Source organism: Engystomops pustulosus, chromosome 11 (assembly GCF_040894005.1).
Source record: "Engystomops pustulosus chromosome 11, aEngPut4.maternal, whole genome shotgun sequence".
Lineage (NCBI taxonomy): Eukaryota > Metazoa > Chordata > Amphibia > Anura > Leptodactylidae > Engystomops > Engystomops pustulosus.
This window is the reverse complement of record NC_092421.1, coordinates 11,374,402-11,400,793: the sequence shown is the minus strand read 5'-3', so window position 1 is coordinate 11,400,793 and position 26,392 is coordinate 11,374,402. Positions and strand designations below refer to the sequence as shown.

The 26,392-nt window shown below is 43.3% G+C and overlaps 1 protein-coding gene across 3 annotated transcripts; it reads right to left on the bottom strand.

Moving 5' to 3' along the window:
* Positions 1 to 7,332: 7,332 nt before the first annotated feature.
* LOC140106107 (gastrula zinc finger protein XlCGF66.1-like) lies at positions 7,333 to 21,192 on the bottom strand. Of its 3 annotated transcripts, none has more exons than XM_072130344.1 (5): positions 21,040 to 21,192; positions 11,637 to 11,781; positions 9,909 to 10,079; positions 9,706 to 9,829; positions 7,333 to 8,395 (listed from the first exon to the last, which is right to left on the bottom strand). In XM_072130344.1, exons 2-5 carry the CDS (start codon positions 11,757 to 11,759, stop codon positions 7,425 to 7,427), a joined length of 1,389 nt encoding a protein of 462 aa, XP_071986445.1. In that variant the 5' UTR covers positions 11,760 to 11,781; positions 21,040 to 21,192; the 3' UTR covers positions 7,333 to 7,424. The 3 variants fall into 3 exon arrangements, with proteins under 3 accessions (XP_071986445.1, XP_071986447.1, XP_071986446.1); XM_072130346.1 differs by having other exon boundaries at positions 11,637 to 11,777; positions 21,040 to 21,176; XM_072130345.1 differs by having other exon boundaries at positions 20,980 to 21,175.
* Between the last annotated feature and the right edge of the window lie 5,200 nt (positions 21,193 to 26,392).

The following is a 26,392-nucleotide window of genomic DNA, read 5'->3' as shown; positions in this document are numbered from 1 at the left end:
ACCTCGAGCCGAGCCGCAGAACTCCAGGGGGAGATTTCAGATATCATTTTTCCACAGCAGTTTAAAGAATGAAAGCCGAGCTCTGATTGGTTGTTATGGGCAACACGAACACTTTTGCTCTGACACTTCTGATAAATCTCCCTGTGAGAACGAGTTCCACATCGTCCAGTGCCTTAAAGTGTAACTAAACTTCCAACAAAATGTTATGAATTCATAGTGCTCGTGATAATAGTAAAGTTTGTAATATACTTTATTAAAGGAATATGGTTCTGTGTCCTTCTTCTCCCTGTTTTCTTTCCTTATTTAACCCCTAAGCGCACCAGGACGTACTATATGGTCCTCGTATAACACCTGCCCGTTACTGCCGTGGTCAGTGCTGGAACCGGTCGCGGCAGTTAACCTATTAAGTGCCGTGGTCAAACCCGACCGTGGCACCCAACTTACCCTCCCATGGGTGCCACCATCTTGGATGGCCGATCGCCGCCCAGTGGCGTCATCGGAGGGTGAAGATCGGTTGGCATGGCAGTCTACAGTCTCATTGAGACTCGTAGGATTGCCATGTGTAATGATCTCTAACAGCCAGCAGATGGCAGGCTATTAGAGATCGGCAGTAAAATTGCTATATACTGCAATGCAGCAGTATTTCAGGATATGGTATTAGTAATCAGACGCAGCAGGGTTAAAGTACCCTAGAGGGTCTGGAAAAATGGCAAAATGCTAATATTTTTTTTATGTACAACAGATTTAAATTTTTTAAAAATCTATTAAAACCTGCATACATTTCTTCTCCCTGTGATCGTAACGACCCACGGAATAAAGAGGTGTCATTTATTTGAAGTGCAAAATGAAAGCCCTAATATCAGAGCCCACAAGAAAACCCCACTAATGTGTTTTTGTCCATTTCACCGCACTTGGAATTTTTTTTCCGGCTTTTTCCAGTACATTACATGGAATATTAAATGGTGACATTAAAAAGTACAATTTGTCCAGCAGAGAACAAGCCCTCGCACATCTCTGTAAACTTTAAAAATAAGAAAAATAATTGCTTTTTGGAATGAGAGGTGTAAAAAACAAACTCAAAAAATGAAAAAGGGCTACGTCCTGTAAGGGTTAAAGGGAACCTGTCATCAAGAACAGGCCCAATAAACTTTGCCCACCCACACTGTGCCTATGTTTAAAAGTGGTCCCAGCTTACAGGAAACCTAACATGAGGAATAAGCTAAGGCTCCTCCACGCCCCAGTAGCCTCTGCAGGTAATTTGCATATTAGTAAAGTAAAGTTTTTAACAACTTAGGTTCCAGGATTATTAAATTACAGATTAGCTCAGAAGCAGCAGGAGGAATCTACCATCACATCTACTTCTTATGGTAGAGTCCTCATGGTAGGTTTCCTTTAAATTTTCCTCCTCCCACCAGTAAAATGGATCCCCAAACTTTTTCCGGCTTTGTCTACGTTGGTTCCACCAATCGCTGCTTGGCTACACCCACCACAGGGTGAGTGAAATAGTGACAAGATCTGCAGTTTCCCACACAGCGCTCACTACACCATGCAGAGGGAGGGACAGCATTCTGGTAAAACAGGAAGTGGAAAGAGAAAGGACTTCCTGTCTGCTCAGGCTGAGCTCTAAAGAGACACCTACCTGTCAATCAAAAGAAGGAGGCGTGGTCACTGGCAGCCTGGAGAAAGCGTGACTCTTCTTTTCAGAATTTGACTCTTCTATACTCATTTGCATATCAGAAAAAAACGGCTTTAATTTAAATACAGTGGCTCAGTGGCATATCATTTTAGGTGATATGGGGCGGACTTTTAACACTTTACCAGCAGGTATTACTGGTGCAAGGGGTAAAAGTTTGGTGACAGGTCTTCTTTATAGGAAATCTACCATCAAAATCCATCATGATAAACCAATGTCACTTACAGGCATTGTGACTTTGTTAATTTTTTTAAATATTTTTTTATCCATGGTCTTCTTCTTTCTATCATCAACTTTTATAATTATGCTCATGAGTGATTCCAGAGCTACTCTGTGCTGTAGCTTCACGGGCTGTTACAATGAGCGTGGCAGACCTCCCCCTGCAGTACCTGTTGTTACTAGATTATGCAGGCAGAGGGGAAAAGGGAGAGAGGATGGGTTTGTTGTGACATGTTCTTCTCATTGTAATAGCCTGTGAATCTGCAGAACTAAGGATCTGTGGTAATGCCCCCAGTGCCTTTCAGGCTCATTAGCTCAGTTTTGTAAGTTGATTTTAGAAGGAAGGAGGGCATAGATAACAAATATAAGAAGATTCCCGCAGTCACAGTGCCAGGATCTATGAGTAAGTGTCCCTGGTTTATCATGCTCGACTTTGATGGGAGATTTCCTTTAAGCGGTTTCTGTACATTAGGTCCCTGTCTGTGCACCACTGCAACTTGATAATGTTCCTATAACGCTTTATAGACCGTCTCTGGATAGTCTGATCTTGTTACACAGTTCAATCGTCAAGGGAAATATTATCTAGATATTAAAAAGTGAATAATTCGTCTTCTTACATCAGGTGAGGATGGATGCTTTAAAATACACTGCTCTCTGCAGGAGCAAGAGCAGACACAGGGCACAGAGAAGCTGCTCTAGTTAATGAAGTATATTACGAAGTTTACTACTATCACATGCTCATTCTTTTCTGAAAAAATTTTTTAAAAAAAAAAATCTTGAAAGGAACTGACTACTAATTCCCTTGCTACCATTCACTAGAGGAAAAAAAAATGTTTTTGGAAATCTCCATATTACACCTACTGGTGCTCTGATGCCATCCCAATCGAAATCTAATGGCGTTTCTCAGCAGGGGGAGCCTCGTATAATAAATCAGTCATCAATCGTATCTATAAATCTAAAGGCGTTAATGGCCTTCTAGTCTTTGCATAGGCTTTCTGGTACGTCTTGGTGTCTATCTAGCAGACTGAAAGATGGGTCTCAGATTATCTTATAAATGCCAGGGGAATATTATCCTTCTGACTGCCCAAAGGAGTTTATTACAGATTCAAAATTCAAAGGATTAATGGAATTTATTGCTTTCATTTCAGTGAAAATAGCTTGGGCAGATCAGGTCTAGCACGACTATGAGCCAGTACACATGGCGAGGTAAGTTATGGCCAGCCCTCGGTGATCCCGGACAGGGCCGGCTCCAGGTTTTAGTGGGCCCCTGGGCGACAGAGCCTTAGTGGGCCCCTCCGTGGCCACACTGCCCCCCCTCCCCTGCGGACACACTGACTACCCCCCTTCCACCTGCGGACACACTGACCACCACCCCCCCCTTCCACCTGCGGACACACTGACCACCCCCCCCCCTTCCACCTGCGGACACACTGACCACCCCCCCCCCTTCCACCTGCGGACACACTGACACCCCCCCCCTTCCACCTGCGGACACACTGACACCCCCCCCCCCCCCGCGGACACACTGACCACCCCCCCCTTCCACCTGCGGACACACTGACCACCCCCCCCTTCCACCTGCGGACACACTGACCACCCCCCCCTTCCACCTGCGGACACACTGACCACCCCCCCCCTTCCACCTGCGGACACACTGACCCCCCCCCCCTTCCACCTGCGGACACACTGACCACCCCCCCCTTCCACCTGCGGACACACTGACCCCCCCCCCCCCCTTCCACCTGCGGACACACTGACCACCCCCCCCTTCCACCTGCGGACACACTGACCACCCCCCCCCTTCCACCTGCGGACACACTGACCCCCCCCCTTCCACCTGCGGACACACTGACCACCCCCCCCTTCCACCTGCGGACACACTGACCCCCCCCCCCTTTCACCTGCGGACACACTGACCACCCCCCCCTTCCACCTGCGGACACACTGACCACCCCCCCCCTTCCACCTGCGGACACACTGACCCCCTCACCCTCCTGCGGACACACTGAAAATGCTGATAAAGCAAGTAGGAAGTTCTGAGATCTTTGACCGTTTTCTTTTTGCTTAAATGGAACCTGCCATTTAAAATAACCCACCCAAAATAAGTATTTATAAAAAAAAAACAAATCTAGGATTAAAAAGCTTTATCTCTAAATGGTTCCTTTCCATGGCTGCAATGCTAAAGAATCAGTTTGTAAACTTATAGGCTACTAACCTGATGTGGGCCCAAGGACATAAATGGGGTCCTGCATATTAAATTTTACTTGCACTGCCCCACCTCCTTTTTCCTGATTGACAGGTCTCACTGCTAGGTGATGCTGCTGTATGGAACTAGTACTTAGGGACTGTCTGCCAATATTCAACTACAGACCTATACAGCTCTGTTTACTTAAAGAGAACCCGTCATGCAAAATAACCCCCTAATCTAAATATATTTTCATAAACTGCCATTAGAGAGCATTGCCTCTATCCCTTCATTGTCCCTCTACATGCCTAAGCAATGAGGTCCTAAAGCTGTATGCAAATGACCTGTGAAATGTCCAATGAGTCATTAGCATATTCAAGCTGTCCACTCTATTCATGAGTGGGAGGCACAGCCACTCCCCCAGTGCTTGACTGACAGCCTGTATAATGATGTGAGGTATAATGGTGTAATGTTTCCATGTGCTTGCTGCTGGCCACACCTCCTGCAGCCTGTGTGTGTGTATAGGAGAGATACCACAGCTCCAGGCAGTCATATCAGGTACATGTGTAGCTGATGTCTGTGTCTCTCACCTGTATATTAGGAGGATGCAGCATGTCAGCAGATGCAGCACACACACCAGCAATGCTTTACTATACATTACACACAGACATGAGCAGGGGGGAGGGGTAACAGGGGTGACATCACTGCCTCTGACCACGTGACCAGCCTCATTTACATAATAAAGAAAAGATGATTTTACAATGATTAATGTATGAATTGACTAGATAAAGGCTGGGATGGATCCTTGTGAGCTGCTCCGACAGGTAGTAGTGACAGGACAAGTGACACAGACCTGATGACAGGTGTCCTTTAATATTTGAGGGGCTCATTTAAGAAGGGTCCAGCTGCTCGCTTTTGTCGGACGGTGCGCAGTTTTCAGGGGATTTCAGTTTTCAGTGTCTGCCTGGGGATTGTGTCGCACGCGATCGGTTTTTGGAGCAGCTGCGCTGCTTCCATGAGACAGAAATCGGGGGACGTGTGCCGTCAGACAATCCAACTAATTCGGACTGAGCGCGGGATTTAACTTCCAAATTGTGTTGCAAGACAATGCACTTACATGCACCACGAAAAAGATGGTGAACTCTGTTGGACCTGAGCGGGGAAGCGACACATGCAGGATATTGGGCGCACAATCTTAGTGAATCGCACAGAGTGCATTATACACGGACAATGCACTTTTGGTGAACTCCAGGAACGGGGTAAGTAAATGTGCCCCATTGTGTCTTGCTGGAACATTGAAAGAGCGATCATGTCAATTGATCAGGGCGATGACATCTAAGCACTGAGCTAGTTCTGGTCTCTGCTCAGTATTTACAGGAAGCAGCTCCATCATGTCTGCTGTCTACATTCTGCTCTCATGTTCCCACACACAGTCCACCTCCTCTCCCTGCAGCTTTTCAGTTTAATAAAAAATGTATTATCATTCATAAGTCTTTCATGTTCACCACCAACTTTTCTCTAGGCTTTGACAAGGCTATAGTCAGATCAGTGAAGAGAAGTGGGGAGAATCAGCACAGCAGTCTGATACCCAGGATGAAGACTATTTACCTATTGTGTGTGCAATGTCTTCTCCGTTCACTGTATACCCCAATCCCTCACAGTGATAGGATGAGGGGAGAGTGATAGCACCTGCTCAACAGCCTGATGGGATGAGGGGAGAGTGATAGCACCTGCTCAACAGCCTGATGGGATGAGGGGAGAGTGATAGCACCTGCTCAACAGGCTGATCGGATGAGGGGAGAGTGATAGCACCTGCTCAACAGTCTGTCAGACACATCCATTTTAGCAGATGGTGTGTATAGTAGTCATAAGGCTATAGTAGATTATAGGTCTATCTTTGATAACAGTTTATAGGCATATATTTGTGTGTAATACTCTGTAGGGCAAATTTATCAAGCTGTCTGAAAGTCAGAATATTTCTAGCCACCCATGGCAACCAATCACAGCTTCCCTTTAAAATATTCATGGTTGGTCGCCATGGGCAACTAGAAGTATTCTGGCTTTCAGACAGCTTGACAAATCTGCCCCTGTGTTAGAACTGCTATTGCTAGAGAGGAGAGCTCAGCTTTATGGGAAGTGGGGATCTGCACTGGCCTCTTCAGGGATCTTCGGAAGCTGAAGATGATTTTATCAGAAGGGCTCATAGATATTACAGGATGGTGCTTAAGCAGCATGATATAAGTATTGTTACAATTGATGTCCAAGCGTTTCTTCAACTATTCTAAAACTATTTGGCCAGGTAATTCCACTTTGAGTTATGCTTCAGTATTACACGCTTTGTAATTTAAAAAGGATTTTTGATAGCATCCTTAAAACGGCACATAATTGATATTGTTTATGGAAAGTTAAACAATTTTCCAATATATTTTCTGTATCAATTCCTAGTGGTTTTCTAGATCTCTACTAAAAATGGATCCGCAGTCATGTCACACAGGTGCACGGCTCGTTATATCACAGAGTAATCAGAGCCATTGCACCTGTGTGACATCACATGACCAGGGACCGGTTTTACCCACAGGAAATGAACAATGAAGCTTCCTGTTGAATGAGAGCAAACAGAGACTTAGAAAACCATTGAATTTGAAGTATATTGGAAAATTGGTGAACTTTTTATTGCACAAGCAATATCAATTATTTGCAGATAGTGGACTTTCCCTTTAATCTAAACTTTATCCATCTGCATGAACAGAGTAGGTTCATTGACAAATAATAAAAAATCTCATGAATAATATTTAAGTAATATCACACATGAAGTAAACTGGCTGCCACAACTACAAACTTTGTGATTTTACAGTCCTTAAAGGAAACCTACCACTTCCGATGGAGGTTATAAGCTGCAAATGCCGTGCACCAGTTCAGGGTGAGCTGGTGCCGGCACTTATTTTCGTTGTTTTTAAACCCATATAAAGCGTTTAAACGCTTTAGTAATCTTTATATAGGAAGTGGCGTCACCGCACCGTGGTCCGCACTCGGCGCACCGTGCGCGACCACTTCCTATTCAGGCACACGAAGTGGTAGCGCGCATGGTGCGCCGAGCGCAGACCACGGTGCGGTGCAGCCACTTCCTATATAAAGATTACTAAAGCGTTTAAATGCTTTATAACGGTTTAAAAACATAACGACAATAAGCGCCGACACCAGCGCACCCTGAGCTGGTGCACGGCATTTAAAGCTTATAACCTCCATCGGAAGTGGTAGGTTTCCTTTAAATATCACAACACGTAAACTACTTTAAATTAAAAAGAGGAACACAACAAAATCTCCATTTCACCCTAGAAATACAGCTTCTCTCCGATGTATACGGCGATGAGCAGCGAGGTGGGCACTACAGCTGAAACACTTGCCACATTGTGGGCAATGAAATGGCTTTTCTCCTGTGTGAACCCTCCTATGTATAGTAAGGTGCGTCTTGCGTCTGAAGCTCTTCCCACACTCGTTGCAAGAAAACGGTTTTTCGTCCGTGTGTATTTTCTGGTGTCTGACGCGGTTTGAGTTGTTTGAAAAATACTTTCCGCATACGTTGCAGATGTAAGGTCTCCTGACTGTGTGCGCGGTCTCGTGCTTCGCGCAATCTTCATTGCTGGCAAAGCGTTTCCCGCACTCTGAACAAGCAAATGGCTTCTCGATAGTATGGGAGCGTACGTGACGGCTGAGGTACGTGCTGCTAGTAAAACACATCCCGCATTCTGGACAGGAATGTATCTGTCTCCTTCCGTGTATTCTTTGATGAAGAACAAGCATTGAGTCGGTGGAGAAACTTTCCCCGCATTCAGAACAAATAATGGAGGACGGTTCTTCTTGTGTAGCATCAGTTTTATGGAGATCTAGACTGTTGTGGTAATAGCTGCGGTACTCGCCGTCTAAGGTGTCCGCAGCTTGGTCATTGGAGGAATAATGCGTCTGCTCTGTGTAGATGTCATTATCAGTGACATTTCCTTCCTCACAAGAGGTTGATTCCTCCTTAACGTAAATGGATGGATAGAGCTGAATATTGTCAGCGTAAATGTCTATATCTTTAGCATCTCCGTCGTCCCCTGAGGCAGATTCCTCTTTTATGTGAATTGTCGGATGTTGGATATAAATGTTATCATCTGATAAATTTCCTGTATCATCCAAGAAAGTTTTGGGATCTTGGATCTGAGTGGATGGATACTGTGAGGTTTCATAAACGTTGCTGGTTGTCAAGTTTAGATTTCTTGGAGAAGCCAGTTTCTCTTTGCTTCTGTCTTCTGATAAATCTAAAAATAAAATATAAAGCACAACGTTGAATACAAGTCCAGCTTTGGATGTGGAATATGTTGCTGGAAGTAGTGTTTTTTTTTACAGCTAATCAGAACCTTAAATGTGTATTCCCATGAAGACAAGATTCTTATATGTACTCAGGATAAGTATTCATATGTACAGGATAAGTACTCATTCTCTTATTCACAGTTATTAACAAAAATGCAGCATTTCACAGATATAATTCCAACCTGTGTCTATCAGTCCTGCTGTATACAGTTTTGGTTGTCCCTGTATATGACCATGAATCTTCTGACTATGATCGGATTCTTCTAATCAATAGCTTCACTTGTCTGCACACTGCAGTGATTTCTGCCTCCTGCCCCTCCCCCAATGCATTACAAGATCAGCTCAGACACAGTCACTTCCTGCCAGCAAGAAGCAGTGTGCAGAGACTTTATCATGCCTGTAGCTTGTCGAGTAGGTCTTTATCCAGGAGGGAGGCATATAGCAGAGCTGACTCTGTGTGTGTTATAGCTGAGTTTTCAGAGCCGAGAATGTCATGTGTAATAGGCAATCTCATGGATCTCATCATCTCTGAACGGTGTCATCTCTATCTTTCTATGTGCCAGATACCAGTAGAATGTTCAGAAGCCAAATAAAAGTGTTGATAAACTCTGGACCCTCATAATCTAACCACATTTTCATCACACAGTATCTCACAGCACTAGAGGAATCATGAAGTGTCTGCTTAGAGAGCTGTGGCTTGCTAGTAAGTGTTAGTAAGCTGTGGCCTGTTAGTAAGTGTGGGTATGAGCTCCGGATGTGAGACTAAATACCCCCCCCCCCCCCATGTTCCGTCCACTAAGAGTCACATGTGGAGCAGAATTCCAACAACACTTTAAACAAAAAAGAGGCTTATTTCCATCCCTTGACCACAAGAAAGCTGGCCGCTGAATGGAAATGGAATGGTAAAGCAGAGACTTTTTCTCCAGATGGCAGGGAAATCCTCCTGTCACTGCTGTTATGATGGTTGGGGGAGCCTAGTCATAAGCCTGTCACTCAGCTAAACCAGATCCCTACACTGTGCTGACAATATGCAAACAAATGGAAACCGCGCTGGCTAATCCCACATCATGTCATTAGGCTTCTTGAAAGTCATGCTTTATGCCAAGGGGGCTGCCTTACAAGGAAGTTAAGAGGCAATGTTTCCTTATCACATCCTGGAAAACATATTTCCATATTTCCCAGAATCCCTCATATCAAATCAGCAAGTCAATTCATGAAAATTATTCAGCATCATTCGATTGACTTGTTCCTTTCGTACCCTGTGATGTGAGAAAGTGGCAGTGCTCCATCATGATGTCCTGGTACTGGTCCTTGTGTCCTTCTATGTAGTCCCACTCCTCAAGGGAGAAATAGATGGTGACATCCTGACACCTTATAGGGACCTGCGACACACAATGATACAGTCATCACCCAGACACATCACCCCTTGTATAATGTCCCAGCATTCCCTGCAGCGCTCACCTCTCCGCTCAGCAGCTCTATTATCTTATAGGTCAGGTCTAGGATCTTCTGATCATTGTTCCCGACATCTAACATCATAATGGATTTCTGGATCCTGTTCCATCCTCTTGTCAAAGGGGATTTGCTGCTAATTGTCACAGGTTCACCGCACATATTTACAACTCTACAGTCCTAGAAATTGAAAGCACAGAAAAAACATGTTAGATTTGGGCTAGGTTATATTGTACAGGGTTTTTGTGGAAGAATCATACTTGAGACTTAAAAAAAAAACACCTGAAAATCACAATTTTAGGAATAAATTTACCACTTTTAAGTATTGGAAAGATGTAGTGTCTGACCTAGATTGAAGGGTTACATTAATCAGGGCTGTGGAATCAGTAAGCCAAGTTTCCAACTTCTCAATTTCCCCAACTCCAGCTCCCCCAAAATGGTCACCGACTCCGAATCCAGCTCCACCAAAACTCCAAGACTCTGCAGCCCCGGGTTTCTCATCAGTCTAGCAGCTCTAACATGAGAGCAGGAAACCTTTCCAGTGCCTTATTACTCTGACCTGTAGCACAGGAGCTTCACCACTGAGCATGTACATAAAGTGCAGCCAAAGCCTAGAATAGGATGCCAAATGTGGTCTGTTAAGCCATGAATTGCGGACCACACCCTACTGAGTATGATGAGTATGATGATTGCTTCCATACCTGATGGAAGTGTTCATCGGTGCAGAAGGCAGCTAGCGCTGAGTGAAGTTGAGAAGTCCTCTTTTGCTCCCTGGTCCTCTACTGCGCTCCACTGTGTCAAATAAAATGTTCAGCAGCAGCCTCCCTTAATTAATGAAATATCCACAACGGAGCCCACCTTGCAAATGAAATGTCTACATCAGAGCCCCCGCCCCTCCTCACTAATGAAATGTTTACAGCAGTTTTCTTAAAAAGAAAAAGCTCTTCCTGGCAAAGCGGGCAGAGGGCGTACCCCAGCACAGGGCGTATAGATGGGCCTTTGCCTGCTTTGCCAGGAAGAGAAAAAGGCGGAGGTAAGTATAGAGTTGTTTTTTCTTTTTTTTTTTAGTAAAGGTAACCTGCCACCACGATTCAACCTATAAAGGTAGATCGGGTGGTAGGTGGATGAATGGGATGTGAGGATAGAACTTTTTTGGGCTAATCCTCACGTCCTGGCTATCTTTTAGAAAACTTTAATCTGCGTATATGTACATTTTTTTTAAACGGCTACTGGGACATGAGGTTACACGTCGCGGCTACTCCACGCTCCAGTAGTCTCTTTTCTCCTCCTACCATTTCATCTTCGGCGCACAGCTCCTCATAGCAGAACGCAGGCCTGCGTGGCCGCAGCTCAGGGGCCGGAGCTACTGCGCATGCGCAGAACGCCGCTGATGCCGGGGACTCGGATGAGGGCGCGCAGCTACGAGGAGCTGCACGCCGAAGATGAAATGGTAGGCGGAGAAAAGAGGCTACTGGGGCCTCTTAAAAATTTTTTAAAGATTAAAGTTTTCTAAAAGAAAGCTGGGACATGAGGATTAGCCCAAAAAAGGGCTATCCTCACATCCCATTCATCCACCTACCACCCCCTTCTACCTTTATAGGTAGAATTGTGGTGGTAGGTGCCCTTTAAGTTTAAGTTCTTTGGCCGTGGCCTGACAGTTGTGGACCACCGCAGGACTATTAACATCTGTAATTCATATACTGTATGTTTCTAAGGTCTACCAAACACATCACCCACCTCTCCAGTCAGCAGACAGATGATCTCCAGGGTAATATTAAATATCCTTTCCACCATGTAAATTCTGCCCTTCTCCATTTTCCCAGGGAAAGACTTGTGATCCATACAGGACCCCTCCGTCATGTATAATTACTGCTCTGCCTTTCTGGGGAAAAAAAAAAAGAGAAAAATATCAAGTCAATGTAGTGGATATAATGGTCTCTAGCTATATGTATAGGTGAGTCATGGCCATATAGCTGGCCCAATGTAAATCATTTCTATTTCTATCTATAAATTTTCTGTCTACGATAGACAATGGAGGGTAATTTATCATTATGTGACTCCTTATGACTGCTTTTTCTGTCTCGCAGGACATTAATTCCCAACGCGCCAAAATTGTGTTGGAAAGCAGCGCAAATTTGGCGACTTTTTTTTTATCAAATAAAGTTTTTAGTGAAAACCAAACAATAGTTTTCCATTTTTCACATTTAAACAATATAAACAGTAAACTAAAAGAAAAAGAAAAAAAGGCCCCAAATCCTTCCCCCCACCCCTCTACTTGGTGGGTAGAATGTCAATGCTTTAATGCATTACAGGTATACTCATATTACTCATAGCCAATGCTCTTCTGTATGGGTATATAGGTTTCGAGAGAGAGTCCATCCAAGATACCTTTAATCCTTGTAGGCTACATATATTAAACCGTATACATTAGATCAAGCAATGATATATACAGATATAGAGCAAACAGTAGTGATATAGCACCAATTACTGATTGTCGGAGAGTCATAGACCTTTGCATACATTGGGGCACATTTACTTACCCGATCCAGTTGCGATCCCGCGGCGCGTCGTCCGATTCCGGTCCGCCGGAGTTCACCTTCTTCTTCCCGGTGCATGTGAGTGCTTGATCTTGCGACACAATAATTTTTTTTTAAATTCTGCGGATGGTCCGAATCCATCAGGTTGTCCAACGGCCACGCCTCCCGATTTCTGTTGCGGCGCCGATGCGCCACAATCCGATCGCGTGCGCTAAAACCCGGGCCAATTCAACACAAAACGGCACAAATCGGAAATATTGGGGAAAACCCGACTGAATGGCGGCCGCAGGACCCTTAGTAAATGTGCCCCATTCTCTGCCATGTTTTTTTTAGTAGAGTGGTGAGAACAATTATCTTACATTACCACTAATTATTCTGTCTCTAGTAAGACTTAGAGGAGCTAATCCTGGGGCATCAAGCCATGGGCCCCATATAGTATCAAATTTCTTCATTTAATTTCACTTTAGGTAGACAAATTTATCTAGTCTTAGTAAAAGATTGGCCCTAGATATAAATTCTGAAACTCGTGGAGGCTCCGTATCTTTCCAGTGGAAAGCAATACGTTTCTTAGCTATATGTAGCAGTCGCAGCACTGCCAATCTATGACTCTCAGACCGTTGCAGTCCAGACACACAACCTGAGGGTGAAGACACACGTGGCGTTTTTAGGCCGTTTTTAGTTAGTGCGTTTTCAGATCGTGAAAAACGCATCCGGTTTTTGAAAACGCATGTGTTTTTGTCAGTTTTTCCGAATTTGCTCAACTAAAAATGGCCCAAAAACGGCCTAAAAACGCCACGTGTGTCTTCACCCTAAGATACATATACAGGCAGTCCCCGGGTTACGTACAAGATAGGGTCCGGAGGTTTGTTCTTAAGTTGAATTTGTATGTAAGTCGAAACTGTATATTTTATAATTGTAGATCCAGACAAAAAATTTTTTGTCCCAGTGACAATTGGAGTTTAAACATTTTTTGCTGTAATGGGACCAAGGATTATCAATAAAGCTTCATTACAGACACCTTACAGCTGATCATTGCAGTCTGGGACTATAGTAACATCCAGGGACTTCACCAAAGGTCAGTGGGGTCTGTCTGTAACTATGGATTGTCTGTAAGTCGAGTGTCCTTAAGTAGGGGACCGTCTGTAAAAGGATTACGTGTGATAACTGTGGAGTAAGTCCGATCAATCAGATCCAGAACCTCTTTCCAATAGCGACGTAATCTGGGGCAGCTCCACATCAGGTGGATCAGATCTGCACCAGATCCGTCGCATCTGGGGCAGCAATCATTACCTCTATATCCCATTTTGAACAACCTGACGGGGGTCAAATAAACTCTATGCAGCAGATATAAATTGGATAATCTCTGCGCCTCGCTAACCGACCCTCTGGGTTCTAAAATCTCTTGCCACTGATCTTCTGTAATGGTTCCCACATCTTTCTCCCACTTAGATTTTAATTCTGTAGGGAATTTTTTTATATGGGCGTCCCGTACATACGAGTAGTTAACTGCGATTATACCCCGCGTATCCCCCGCTTTAGTTATCATATCCACTACTATGTTGTGGCCTGACTTCTTAATTGGTTGGGAGCGTTCTTGTTGGGTTATTGCATGCCTAACTTGAAGAAATTGGTAAAAACATGAGTGCGGAAGGTTGAACTGAATGGGGCCCCCTTAAAAATGTACATGTTACACTCATATTTTTACACACATTTATAGACCTATATACATAAACATACAGTTCTTCACTCATACACACACTTATACACTTGCACACACATAGAGCATATACACATCACATACAGTATATACACACACCATACACCATATATATGTACAGCATATACACATCACATACAGTATATACACACACCATACACCATATATATGTACAGCATATACACATCACAGATACACGCACATTTACAGAATGTATACATCAGCATTATACATATATAATGGTGCATATCCTCCATTCTTAAGTGTCACGTCAGATGACAGGGCCCCAGACACTGCGGGCCCCATAGCGGCTACCACTGTAGTTACGCCCCTGCTCAGAGCGTAATTGCTCAAAGGACTTCAGTGTAGTGTCCTCATATAATTGAGCCATAGTGGCAATTCCCTTGCTTATCCACTGAGGAAACGGAGTGAGCTTGCCAAGTTCAGGGTATTGGACATTGGACAGTTTGTCTATGCATTGCAGTGTTACTAACTCCAAACCTACAGATTTGAATGAGCCCCCTTCCAGTGCGTCCAATAAATTACCCGCATTCAAAATATGTCGAAGCACTTTCTGTGAGGATAGTCCCCCAGCCATGTCTCCCCATCCCGGAGATGTTGCAGCTGAGCTGCCATGAAGTACAGCCACGGATTTGGTAGTGACAGACCCCCTTCTTCCTTAGATCTCTGCAGGGTGGCAAGCCTTTTTTTCCAAAGCAGATCCCTAAAAATACTATTAATCTTGTGGAATAGTCTTACCAGGATCCAAATGGGAGAATTGTGAAGGAAGTAGAACAATTGTGGCATCCTGACCATTTTAATGAGATTGGCGCGGCCGATCACGGTGAGGGGAAGTTTACACAAGTCCTTTACTTTCGTCTGAAACGTATTAATCAGGGGTAGAATATTGAGTGCAATGAATTCAGTAGGGTCTGCCGATATTTGGACATCCAGATATTTAAAGACCGACACCACTGAGAGACCATACTCAGTGAGGGGTTTAGGACACACCTGTGGGGATAGGGGCATTACTACAGATGTCCACTTTGTCCAGTTGATAGTAAAGCCTGACAGGGACCCAAAAGATGTTATTATATCTATTGCCGCATTCAGACAGACCATAATAACACGGACCCCAAACCAGACAATACATATGGCTTCCGAACTACACAATAAATAAAGGAGACCCCGGAGCAGACAATAATAATAATGGAGATGTGAATAAGATAAATCCCTGGCTCAGTAATGGGAGCATTACATCAATGTAGCAGTCCTTAAAGGGTTATTACCATCTGGATGTTAATGCATTTCCTATATACATTAATTTGAACTCTGAACCTGGTGGTCATACAGTATCATACTGTAGCGGTGGCCATATCCAAGGACAGCTATCTGGTTTCCAAGGGACAACAAGACTGCATTTATGGGAAATAATCTTGACACGGGTACACAATTGAATTAAATGTGTAAGCCCTGATTTGAATACCCCTTTAAGAAAAAAACAATACAATGAAAAAAGTTCATTGTTTTCTGGAATTCTGAGGCCAATGAGTGGCAAGTAGAGATTCTGTGACCAGCTACTAATTGACCGCATTGGTCAGCCCTTCCTAAGCGTTGGAGAACCGGCACCTGCTACAGTGGGAATGGAAGCCAGGGAAAGTAAGAACCCTTTGTGATAAATGTGACCAGGGGGAGGGGAGGCCTTATCCTACTCAAGTTCACCACTTTCCCCCAGCCTCAGATTAATTATCCTAATGGAGCCAGCTAGTGTTACCTAACACAACAGGTGTCCAAGCTTCAGTGGACCTCTGCAGTGGAATTGTCTCCCCCCCCCCCAATTTTCAAACAGACAAAGAGCCATAAAACCTCTTAAACCAATAGGTTGAATAGGGACAGTTATGGTCCATCTCACCCCAAGGACAAATATATATTTTGGACTGGTTAACTTAAGGAGATCACAATGGTCCAATTCCTGGGGCTCTAGGACCCTTGGGTGCAGAGATATCAATAGCTCTGGATAGGACCATAGCAAATGGGTCCGGTATGGGATCAATGTGATCCAGGGATTCACCCAAATCCAACGATACCAGAACCATGATCCGACGACTTCCCCTTGAGAAGCTTCTCCAGGGCTCTGGTTGTAATACCAGGTAGGAGGGACCCATGACCCCTCCTGTTGGGTGGGCAGTGGAGTGACTCCACCTGATATAATCAGGCACCTCTAAGACTGCATTGTCTTTTGTCTGGGAACCATTTTAACATCATGAGCAGAGAAGGATCTTAAGGTGAGCACTATCGGGTTCCATTAGGCCACACACAAGGTAACAAACTTACTGAAATGCTGTTACTTGTAGTGCTACCCTGTATTTTGTACTGTGTGTAACTGTGTATATCTCTACTGTATATATTGTTTTGTCTAGTGAGCCCTTAAGGCAATTAAATATAAAATCTAATCTGTGTCGCTCTTTTATCTCGATCCACGAATCCCCTCATCCAAGTTTCGCTTATATACATGCTACCGGGTTGGTTCCTCACCCTATATAATCCTGTTACGGACTGGGCTTATATTAAAAGAGAACTGGTGGCAGCTCCTTGAGTTTAGGGTTGCGATTTATTGTTGTGCCATATCAAGAAGTTGTTAAATCACTTCCTGCGCCTCTCAGAACTCGTGCTTTCTGGGAGTATGTATAAAAGGATAACTAAGTGACCTTGCACACCCTTCAGGGGTCCGAAACGTCGCAGTTTCCTTCACACCCTTATAGATGGCCACTGTTGGATGTATGATAGCTACTGCTTCCATGGCTAGCACACATGGTTTCCACAGCTAAGTGTGTGAGCCGACTGGCTGACCCGTAAAACTAAGAGCTAGCCTCACACGAGCTGCAGACCACAGGTAAGTCAGTCAAGTATACTTTTTTTTTTCTCTCTTTCCAGAATTACATGAGACACTCTTTAAGATTCTCTTGCAGGTAAGGGACCTCCTTAGGAGCAACATGGGGGGCCCCCGGGTTGGCACCCTGAATAGCAGGCATCCAATCTTTGTTCTATTGACATAGATAGAGTTGAATGCAATGGTGAAGCCATCAGCTCCCTTGCTGCAACATTGATCCTCTGCCGCTGTTGTGTGAGACATGATGTTCCAACAGAAAAGGTGACATTATAAAGAGGAGGTGGAATACAGGGTAAGGTGTGAACGGCATTCTTTGTCCCTCTTTCGTCCTCCTCAAAGTTTGCAAGTATGGAGACAGGGATATAACTGGCTTCAATGTGCATGAGCTAACTGTATTATGGACCAACTCCATTATATAAAATGCATAGTATAGGTGCACAACAGGACATAGTTGGCTTGGTCTATACAATATGTATTATAAGGGGCGTCATTTACTACAACTGTCTATGTTACGGTAATCAATCGGTTCATTTTTCCAAAACAGTTAAAAAAAAAAAAAAAATTAAAAAATCTTAGCTGACTGGATAGAAAAAAAATGCCAGCATAACAGATGTTATCATTTCTACTTTATCACATCAGTTTTTTTTTTTTGATAGATATAGACATAGATAATCTATACATATATAGATAAATGATAAGATTATACACAAATGTGAGATAGATAGATGTATTACGAAGAGTGACAGGTTCTTTGGATTTCGTGTTATGGAATAAGAAAAATTACACAGTCAACAATATTTAAAAGATTTATTGTACCGTATTTTCCGGGCCATTAGGCGCACCGGAATATAAGGCGCAACAGTCCGATGCGCCTATATAATTCCATATATAAGGCGCATCGGACTATAAGGCGCAGGGTCGGGGGCGTGGCGGAGACCCGACGGGACGAGACACGACGCCGAGACGAGACGCGGGGAAGGTGAGGGGGAGGTAAAGAATAGAATACTTACATAGATCCCCGCTACCGGAGACAGCAGATCTCCAGCGGGAACTGCAGACCACGCGGCAGAAGTTGTTCGTGCCGCGTGGTCTGCAGTTCCCGCTGGAGATCTGCTGTCTCCGGTAGCGGGGACCTATGTAAGTAGGGTCCGCTGCCTCATATAGGGCGCACCGGACTATAAGGCGCACTTTGGATTTCCAAGGAAATCCAAGGCTTTTAAGTGCGCCTTATAGTCCGGAAAATACGGTAATACAAAAGTATATAAAGAGTTAAATATCAAAATATTATACTCACAACACTGTCAACTTTCATTGATGAGCTCCGGCACACAAAATCTTCACGGGCTTGTCAATGAAAGTTGACAGTGTTGTGAGTATAATATTTTGATATTTAACTCTTTATATACTTTTGTATTACAATAAATCTTTTAAATATTGTTGACTGTGTAATTTTTCTTATAACACGAAATCCAAAGAACCTGTCACTCAATTTTAGTGAAGGAATGGGCTAAAACTACTGGATTAAGTGAAAACTGGCCCAGTAGATGTTGTACAGTGTTTAGTGCGGATCAGTAAAGACAATGGGGCAGATTTACTTACCCGGCCCATTCGCGATCCAGCGGCGCGTTCTGTGCGGTGGATTCGGGTCTTCCGGCGATACACTAAGGTAGTTCCTCCGCCGTCCACCAGATGTCACGGCTGTGCTGAAGTCCGCCGAGGCACGCCGGAATGCATGAGCCTATACCTGGTGAAGGTAAGCGCGAGTCCCGTGCCACAATTTTTTTTTTTAAATGCGGCGGTTTTTCCAAATCCGTCGGATTTTCGTTCGGCCACGCCCCCCGATTTCTGTCGCGTGCATGCCGGCGCCGATGCGCCACAATCCCGGGGGAATACAGGGAAAATCGGCGCAAATCGGAAATATTCGGGTAACACGTCGGGAAAACGCGAATCGGGCCCTTAGTAAATGACCCCCAATGTGTGCAGGAGGTGGATCTTGCTCACAGAATGCAGGGAGCAGAATGAGGAGAAAATGCTTTTACAGAATATTGTCAGTGAATTAGAACAGCCGCTGTTAACTCTACAGTCTCAGGAAACTATACCATTAGGAGAATAATGAGAGAAACATACGTATGTTTTTCCATATAGTTTGGTGACGCACAGACATGGGGTATAAAAATTCCGTACTATCACCTGGCGTGGGATTTGAGAGAATTAAGAGCTAGCTAGTGACTGATGCTATACTGCTTGGGTACTTGTGGGACGCCTCAAGACCTGATGATACCTGTCAATACCTGTCATTCTACTGCTTGGTGATAGTCCGTGAAGACCCCGACCTGCCGGAAGGTCATCAATGATGCTGGACAGAGTTGTAAGTTGATAAGCCCGTGAAGATGATCATCAATGAAAGTTGACAGTGTTGTGAGCATAATTTTTGATATTTAACTCTTTATATACTTTTGTATTACATTTAAATATTGTTGACTGTGTAATTTTTCTTATTCTATAACACGAAATCCAAAGAACCTGTCACTCTTTGTAATACAATAGAAATCTAAATGTTAGCGTGGGTTGTGTGTGATGGGAACATAGGGGGTGTTAGTATTCACTCTTGTCAGATAGATGATAGATACAAGGGATAGAAGAGAAAGGCTAAATTCACACAACTGTTACTTACCTCCGTTAAAGTAAAGAATGGAGGTTTAATGTATCAATAATTAATCCCATTACCATCAATGTACATTTTATGTCATCCGTTATGGTCAGATTAGTCTTGGATCCATTATCCATGCGTCTTTATCAAACGAAGGATAAGTCCTGCTTCATTTTTACTCTCCAAAAAACGCATAGATAACAAATCCCTGCCTAAGCCAAACATAACGGATGACATAAGATTTACATTAATGTCAATGGGATTAATTATTCATACGTCAAACCTCTGTTAATCCTCCATTCTTTCCTTTATTAACAGAGGGAAGGAACAGTATTGTGAAATGAGCCACAGATAGATAGACATGAGATGTAGATTGACAATTTGTCATAATTGATGTTATATGGACAGTAACTGACATCCATTACATTCAGATTAATTCTGTTTATTAATCATCCGCTTTATATGACAGTTATGTGAGCTCAGCCTTAAAATGTATATAATATCTGTACATACAGTTATAGTGTGTATTATATACACGTGTTACCCTTTTATGTGTATATCTGTACAGTCATGTGTATCTGTACATACAGGTATGTGTTTTATATACGTGTTACACTGTTATAATGTATATTATATCTGTACATACATGTATGTTTTATATACGTGTTACACTGTTATAATGTGTATTATATCTGTACATACAGATATAATGTGTAGTATACACGTGTTACACTGTTATAATGTGTATTATATCTGTACATACAGTTATGTGTATTATATACGTGTTACACTGTTATAATGTATATTATATCTGTACATACAGATATAATGTGTAGTATACACGTGTTACACTGTTATAATGTGTATTATATCTGTACATACAGGTATGTGTTTTATATACGTGTTACACTGTTATAATGTGTATTATATCTGTACATACAGGTATGTGTTTTATATACGTGTTACACTGTTATAATGTGTATTATATCTGTACATACAGTTATGTGTATTATACACGTGTTACACTGTTATAATGTATATTATATCTGTACATACATGTATGTTTTATATACGTGTTACACTGTTATAATGTATATTATATCTGTACATACATGTATGTTTTATATACGTGTTACACTGTTATAATGTATATTATATCTGTACATACAGATATAATGTGTATTATACACTTGTTACACTGTTATAATGTGTATGACAGGAGGAATGATTGGGTGTATGTACATCCTGTAAGTGTCAGGGGCCACACAACAAAGGACACCACAAACCTGAAACCCTCTCCCCTTCCTGTGCACCATGGTAACAGAGGTAAATGAGAAGAAAAATACCGGGGTCCGCTGGAGTAATTCACACGGACTGCAGCGTCTTTCCTTTATCATCCATCTGTAACATGAACATAGCGTCCAAAAGGGAGGAAAAAAAAAAAGAAAACTAAAAAACGTTCCGGTCTGCTGCTATTTCACTTCCGGGTTCTGCTTTCCTTTCTGTGCGTTCCAGGGCACTTCCGGCTTTTGCGTTCCAAATGATTTCCAGGTTTTTTTTTTTTTACTTCAACAGGTTTTGTCTCCTATCGCAGGTAACAGGATGTGTCCCTGCGTTTATGGTGCTGGAGCCCTATATTCAGCTGTTATTGCTCCTTTATCATCAGTCTCTGTAGCTGCAGTGTGCATGGGCTTGTGCTTGTGTATTATTCATCTGACCACAGTGAGAGAAAGCAATCAAGGAATTCAGTCAGGATTTGTTTGACTATTACACTGGAGGAATGCGGATACGTCTTTGGCGTGGTCTCGCGCTGCGGATAAGTCTTTGGCGTGGTCTCGCGCTGCGGATACGTCTTTGGCGTGGTCTCGCGCTGCGGATACGTCTTTGGCGTGGTCTCGCGCTGCGGATACGTCTTTGGCGTGGTCTCGCGCTGCGGATACGTCTTTGGCGTGGTCTCGCGCTGCGGATACGTCTTTGGCGTGGTCTCGCGCTGCGGATACGTCTCTGGTTTAGTCTTACACAAGTAAATGCGATTATATCAGGTTGTATGCCAAAAAAACTGTCTTACAAGTCCTAATAAATCTTCCCCATTAGTGTCTGTTTCATTTTACTGTCAGTTACTGCCCGATTTTTAACATTTATTATGATAAATCGATCGATCTATATCTATCTACCAGTATGTGACAAGTGTGTATGCTAGCGCCCTTATCAGCCAATTCCTGATTCACACAGGCATCTAAAGTTCTATCTACTTATAGAAAATCCCAGCAGCACAATTAAAAGTTGATTAATGTGGATGCAGAGGCCAATAAGGGCCAAACTTCAAGTTCTCCAACAATATAAAGAGAAAAAAAGTGATAAAAAAGTGGCCTTTTTATTGCAGAGTGAACAGTATTGACATTTCATCTCCAACTGAGCCTTCCTCAAGCAACATATTCACGTACAAAGGTTGGTCCCATGACCAAACAGTTCCACCTCATTACAATAAGTGTAATTTATTAGTATAAATTCATGAACTACATTGGTTTTCAGTGCATATTTACATAATAATAGATCACAGTGCAATTACATAAATGACATGATAAAACTTTTATAAGTGCAATAATAGGTTATAATCAATTATACTAACCATCCAAATCCATGGGATCTAAAGTATTAAGTCCATATATGCATTACAAAACCTAACACTAAGGGCGCTGTTCCACGTTGCGTTTTGGCTGCGTTTGCAAACACAGACCAAACCACACTTACTGTGGCGGGCCGCGGCCCAATCTCATCGGGGGTTTCCATGGAAACGCCTGCGATCGGGAACGAGCCGCCGGTATTTTGCGTTACTTTAATGCAAAACACTGGCGGCTCGTTTCCGACAACATCCGACATTCCTTGGGACAGAGATCCACCACTCTGCTCCTTCTACTACCAGCCCAGCCTGAAGCAATTATCCAGGCTGTGAGCAACCATCTTCCTGCGGACCCAAACTCCGACCATATATCTCTTTCCAGCTGAAGTTCTGCTGATGTTTAAAGCCGTTGCCTGCCGTTAGCTGCAAGTTACTGCACAACGTGCCACATCACGGGCTCCCCATCCTCCATCATCAGGGATGCTTATCTACACATTGGGGTTGCCCCAGGGGGCAACCATTCTATCACCTTCTCCCTCCCTTTTCTTGCCCACACCACCTGCTGAATACTCGGGTATTCCAGGCTCCTGGCTTCATCCAGGCCACTAGAAAGGCTAGGCCCAGGTTGTTGCACATGCGTCTAAGAGGGAGTTCCTGATTTTAACCCCTTTACACTCTGCGACTGATATATCCGCCGCAGAGCTATGAAGGGTGTATGAAGAGGGCTCATGGGCTGAGCCCTATTCATACAGAGATGGGCTTTGCTGCATATTGAAGCAAAGACCCATCGCTATATTATATATATATATTTATATTATATTAACCTTGGACACTATCACAGGTATTAACCTCTTGTATGCCGGGCGGCTCCATCTTTCTTTAGATCGTCGCTCCCCCGAACGTCATCGAGGGGCCAGCGATCGGTTGCCATGACAGCCTCAGGTCTACGTCAGACCCGAGGCTGCATGGTTTCTGAAGATTCGTTACAATGAGCCAGTGGCTCATTGTAATGAATCCTATGCAAAAACGCCATATACTGCAATACAGTAGTATTGCAGTATATGGTAGAAACGATCAGACCATCAAGGGTTAATGTAGCCAAGAGGTCTCCGAAATAGTGAAAATAATTTTTAAAAAAGTTTCACAAATGTAAAAAATTTATAAAATATTAAAAATTCATATCACCCCCCTTTCCCTGATATAAAACATAATAAACATAGTCACAAACACAATAGGTATCACACGAGAACATGTTTTGGGCCTGCTACAATGTAATGCAGGGTCTGGAAAACAACTAAAACACAGACAGAGACTGTAGGCCATGAGGCGTATTCCCTTTCCCACCTCTCCCTGCCTATTGCCCCGTCCAACGTAGGCAGTGGGTAGACAACTATAGGATGTTCTCTCACTGAACTAAAGTGCAACAAACAGGGATGAAGACAGAATATAACAAAGAGAATAAAACTCTACAGAGCGTTGTCACAATAAAGAGAGCAAACAGAGTACAGGCGGTCCCCAACTTACAACACCCGACTTACAGACGACCCCTAGTTACAAACGGACCTCTGGATGTTGGTCATTTACAGTACTCTACTTTGGCTACAATAAACAGCTATAATAACAAAGGTATCTGCAATTAAGCTATATTAATCCTGGTTTTTATGAGAATCCAAAATTTTTAAAATCCAATTGTCACGGAGACCAAAAATATTTTGGCTGGAGCTACAAGAATAAAATATACAGTTCCGACATACATACAAATTCAACTTAAGAACAAACCTATAGAACCTATGTTGTACGTAACTAGGGGAGTGTGAGCAAAAGGGTCAAAATACCAGGATACAGAAAACAGAATAATCTGGATAGCAAAGATATAACTGTATAACAGGCAAAGATCAGATAAAGTCAGCCTTATTAATAGGATTAACATGGGGAAAGAAAAAGAAGTGGACGGCACATCCACACATCACACAATGATCTACTGCCGCTAGGCTACGTTATATAACAAACTCAAGGTTCTTAGTTACATTGTGATCAAGTTGTATAAGCCCACCAACCACTTCACGGTGACCGCTTTCTGGTGGGTCCCTGCGCTATTACGGTATGTGCGGCATTACATGGCGTCCACCACCGCTGCAGCAACAAGCCCCCCACACACACACACACATTACCCAAATCAAACGAAACTTGTGCCAATCATTTGTGCTGCTCAAATTTTTGTTTGTGCTGCTTTTGTTTAGAAGATATTAACAACACTGTAAAGGTCAAAAGGTCAGCCACAAACGTAGCACAATTGATTGGCACCAGTTTTTTTTTACTTGGGTAATGTGGGGTGCCTGGTTGACCCCATGAATCTTAAAAACGTTAGCAGCACAAACTAAAATTTCTGCTGCACAAACATTTGACACCAATTTTGTGTGATTTGAACAAGGTGGGGGGGCCAACTTCGTTCAGGTTAAGCTGAGGCCCCTCATTTTGCCACAAATAACTGTGAAAGCGTATTAAATCCCCGAGTATGGAAATGCCAAGCGGCCTCCCCCAGTAATGCCCTGCAACAGAGCCCCTAGTAATGAAATGCCCTGCTGCCAACACCCTCATTGATGGAATGCCCTGCAGCCAGACCCCCTACTTATGAAATGCCCTGCAGTGGGGCGACAGCCGCTCCCTGCCCCACAGACATTGCTGATAGCTGATTAAATTTTGCAATTTGTGGTCTCTGGTATTTTCTAACTTGCTTTTTGTATGATTCAGCTGAGACCTGGGCAGTAGACAGAGTCTGAGCTATCAATATCCATGATTAGCACACATAACGTTTATGTGTTTTTAAATGATGACATATACCAATAATAATAATAATTCCTTTATTAATATACTGCACACAGATTACACAGCGCTGCACAGAGCTTTCCAAATCGGTCCCTGTCCCCAATGGGGCTCACAATCTATTCAACCTACCAGTATGTTTTTGGAGTGTAAGAGGACACCAGAGGACCCCCACGCACACAGGGAGAGAACATACAAACTCTTTGCAGATGTTGACCCTAGGACCAATAAAGCTGTATATCTTTTGAAGGACTGCAGCTTAAGGGTGATGTCACACATGGTGTTTTTAGGCTGTAAAAAACGCATGCGTTTTTGTCCTGTTTTCGGAATTTGCGCAATTAAAAACGGACAAAAATGCATGCATTTTCAAAAAACGTATGCCTAAACGGCCTAAAGACGCCATGTGTGACATCACCCTAAGAGCTAGGAGCGAGCTCACATCCCACACGCTGCACGCCCTGGCTCTCTGACGTTACCGGCTATCTCCCAGCTCCTCGGGTGCGAGAAAGTGGTACTATTACAGTGCAGGGCGTGCAAAAATTAAAAGGCGGCGATGCAGAGAGACGCTCAAATGAACGCCTATGGCTAATCTGTATATTTTTTAAACTTTTTTTCCAGGTAATCCTGCACTTAGTAGGAACAGTTCAGGACCTGCATCAAAGAACCACCATGTGAGCTCTACACATCTACCATGATGGTAGATGTCCTTTAAAGGGCATCTACCACCAGGACGATGGACTGTATAATAATGTACCTGAGGGGCACCAGCCTCCATTTACACCTATGGGGAAGATTGTCATAATACATAATATGACAATACTGTCATAATTCATACTAAAAAAAACCTCTGCAACATATTTATAAAGGTTTTAACTCAGTTTTCTGGCACTCCTCACACCAAAATGGTCTGTGTGCCAAAAATACTACTGACAGAATTTTGTCCTGGTTTCTTGCGTAATGTAAGATAACTAATAGGAGGTGCGAAGCATGACTCGACAGTCATAAAGAAAATCTACCATTTGATTTTATGCATTATGAACCAAACATACCCTGAGAATGCTGTAGCTACACTGATGCAGAAACATATCTTGTTTAATTCCTAGACCGAGTGGTTCCGCTCAAAAGACAACTATAACATTCAGGACCTTGGGAAAGCTGGTAAACACATTCCACACGGAGCTTCCTGAACTGTTCAGACAGGACTAATCTACCTGAGCTGGATACATAGCAGCTGGGGGATGGTTCAGTGATGTATT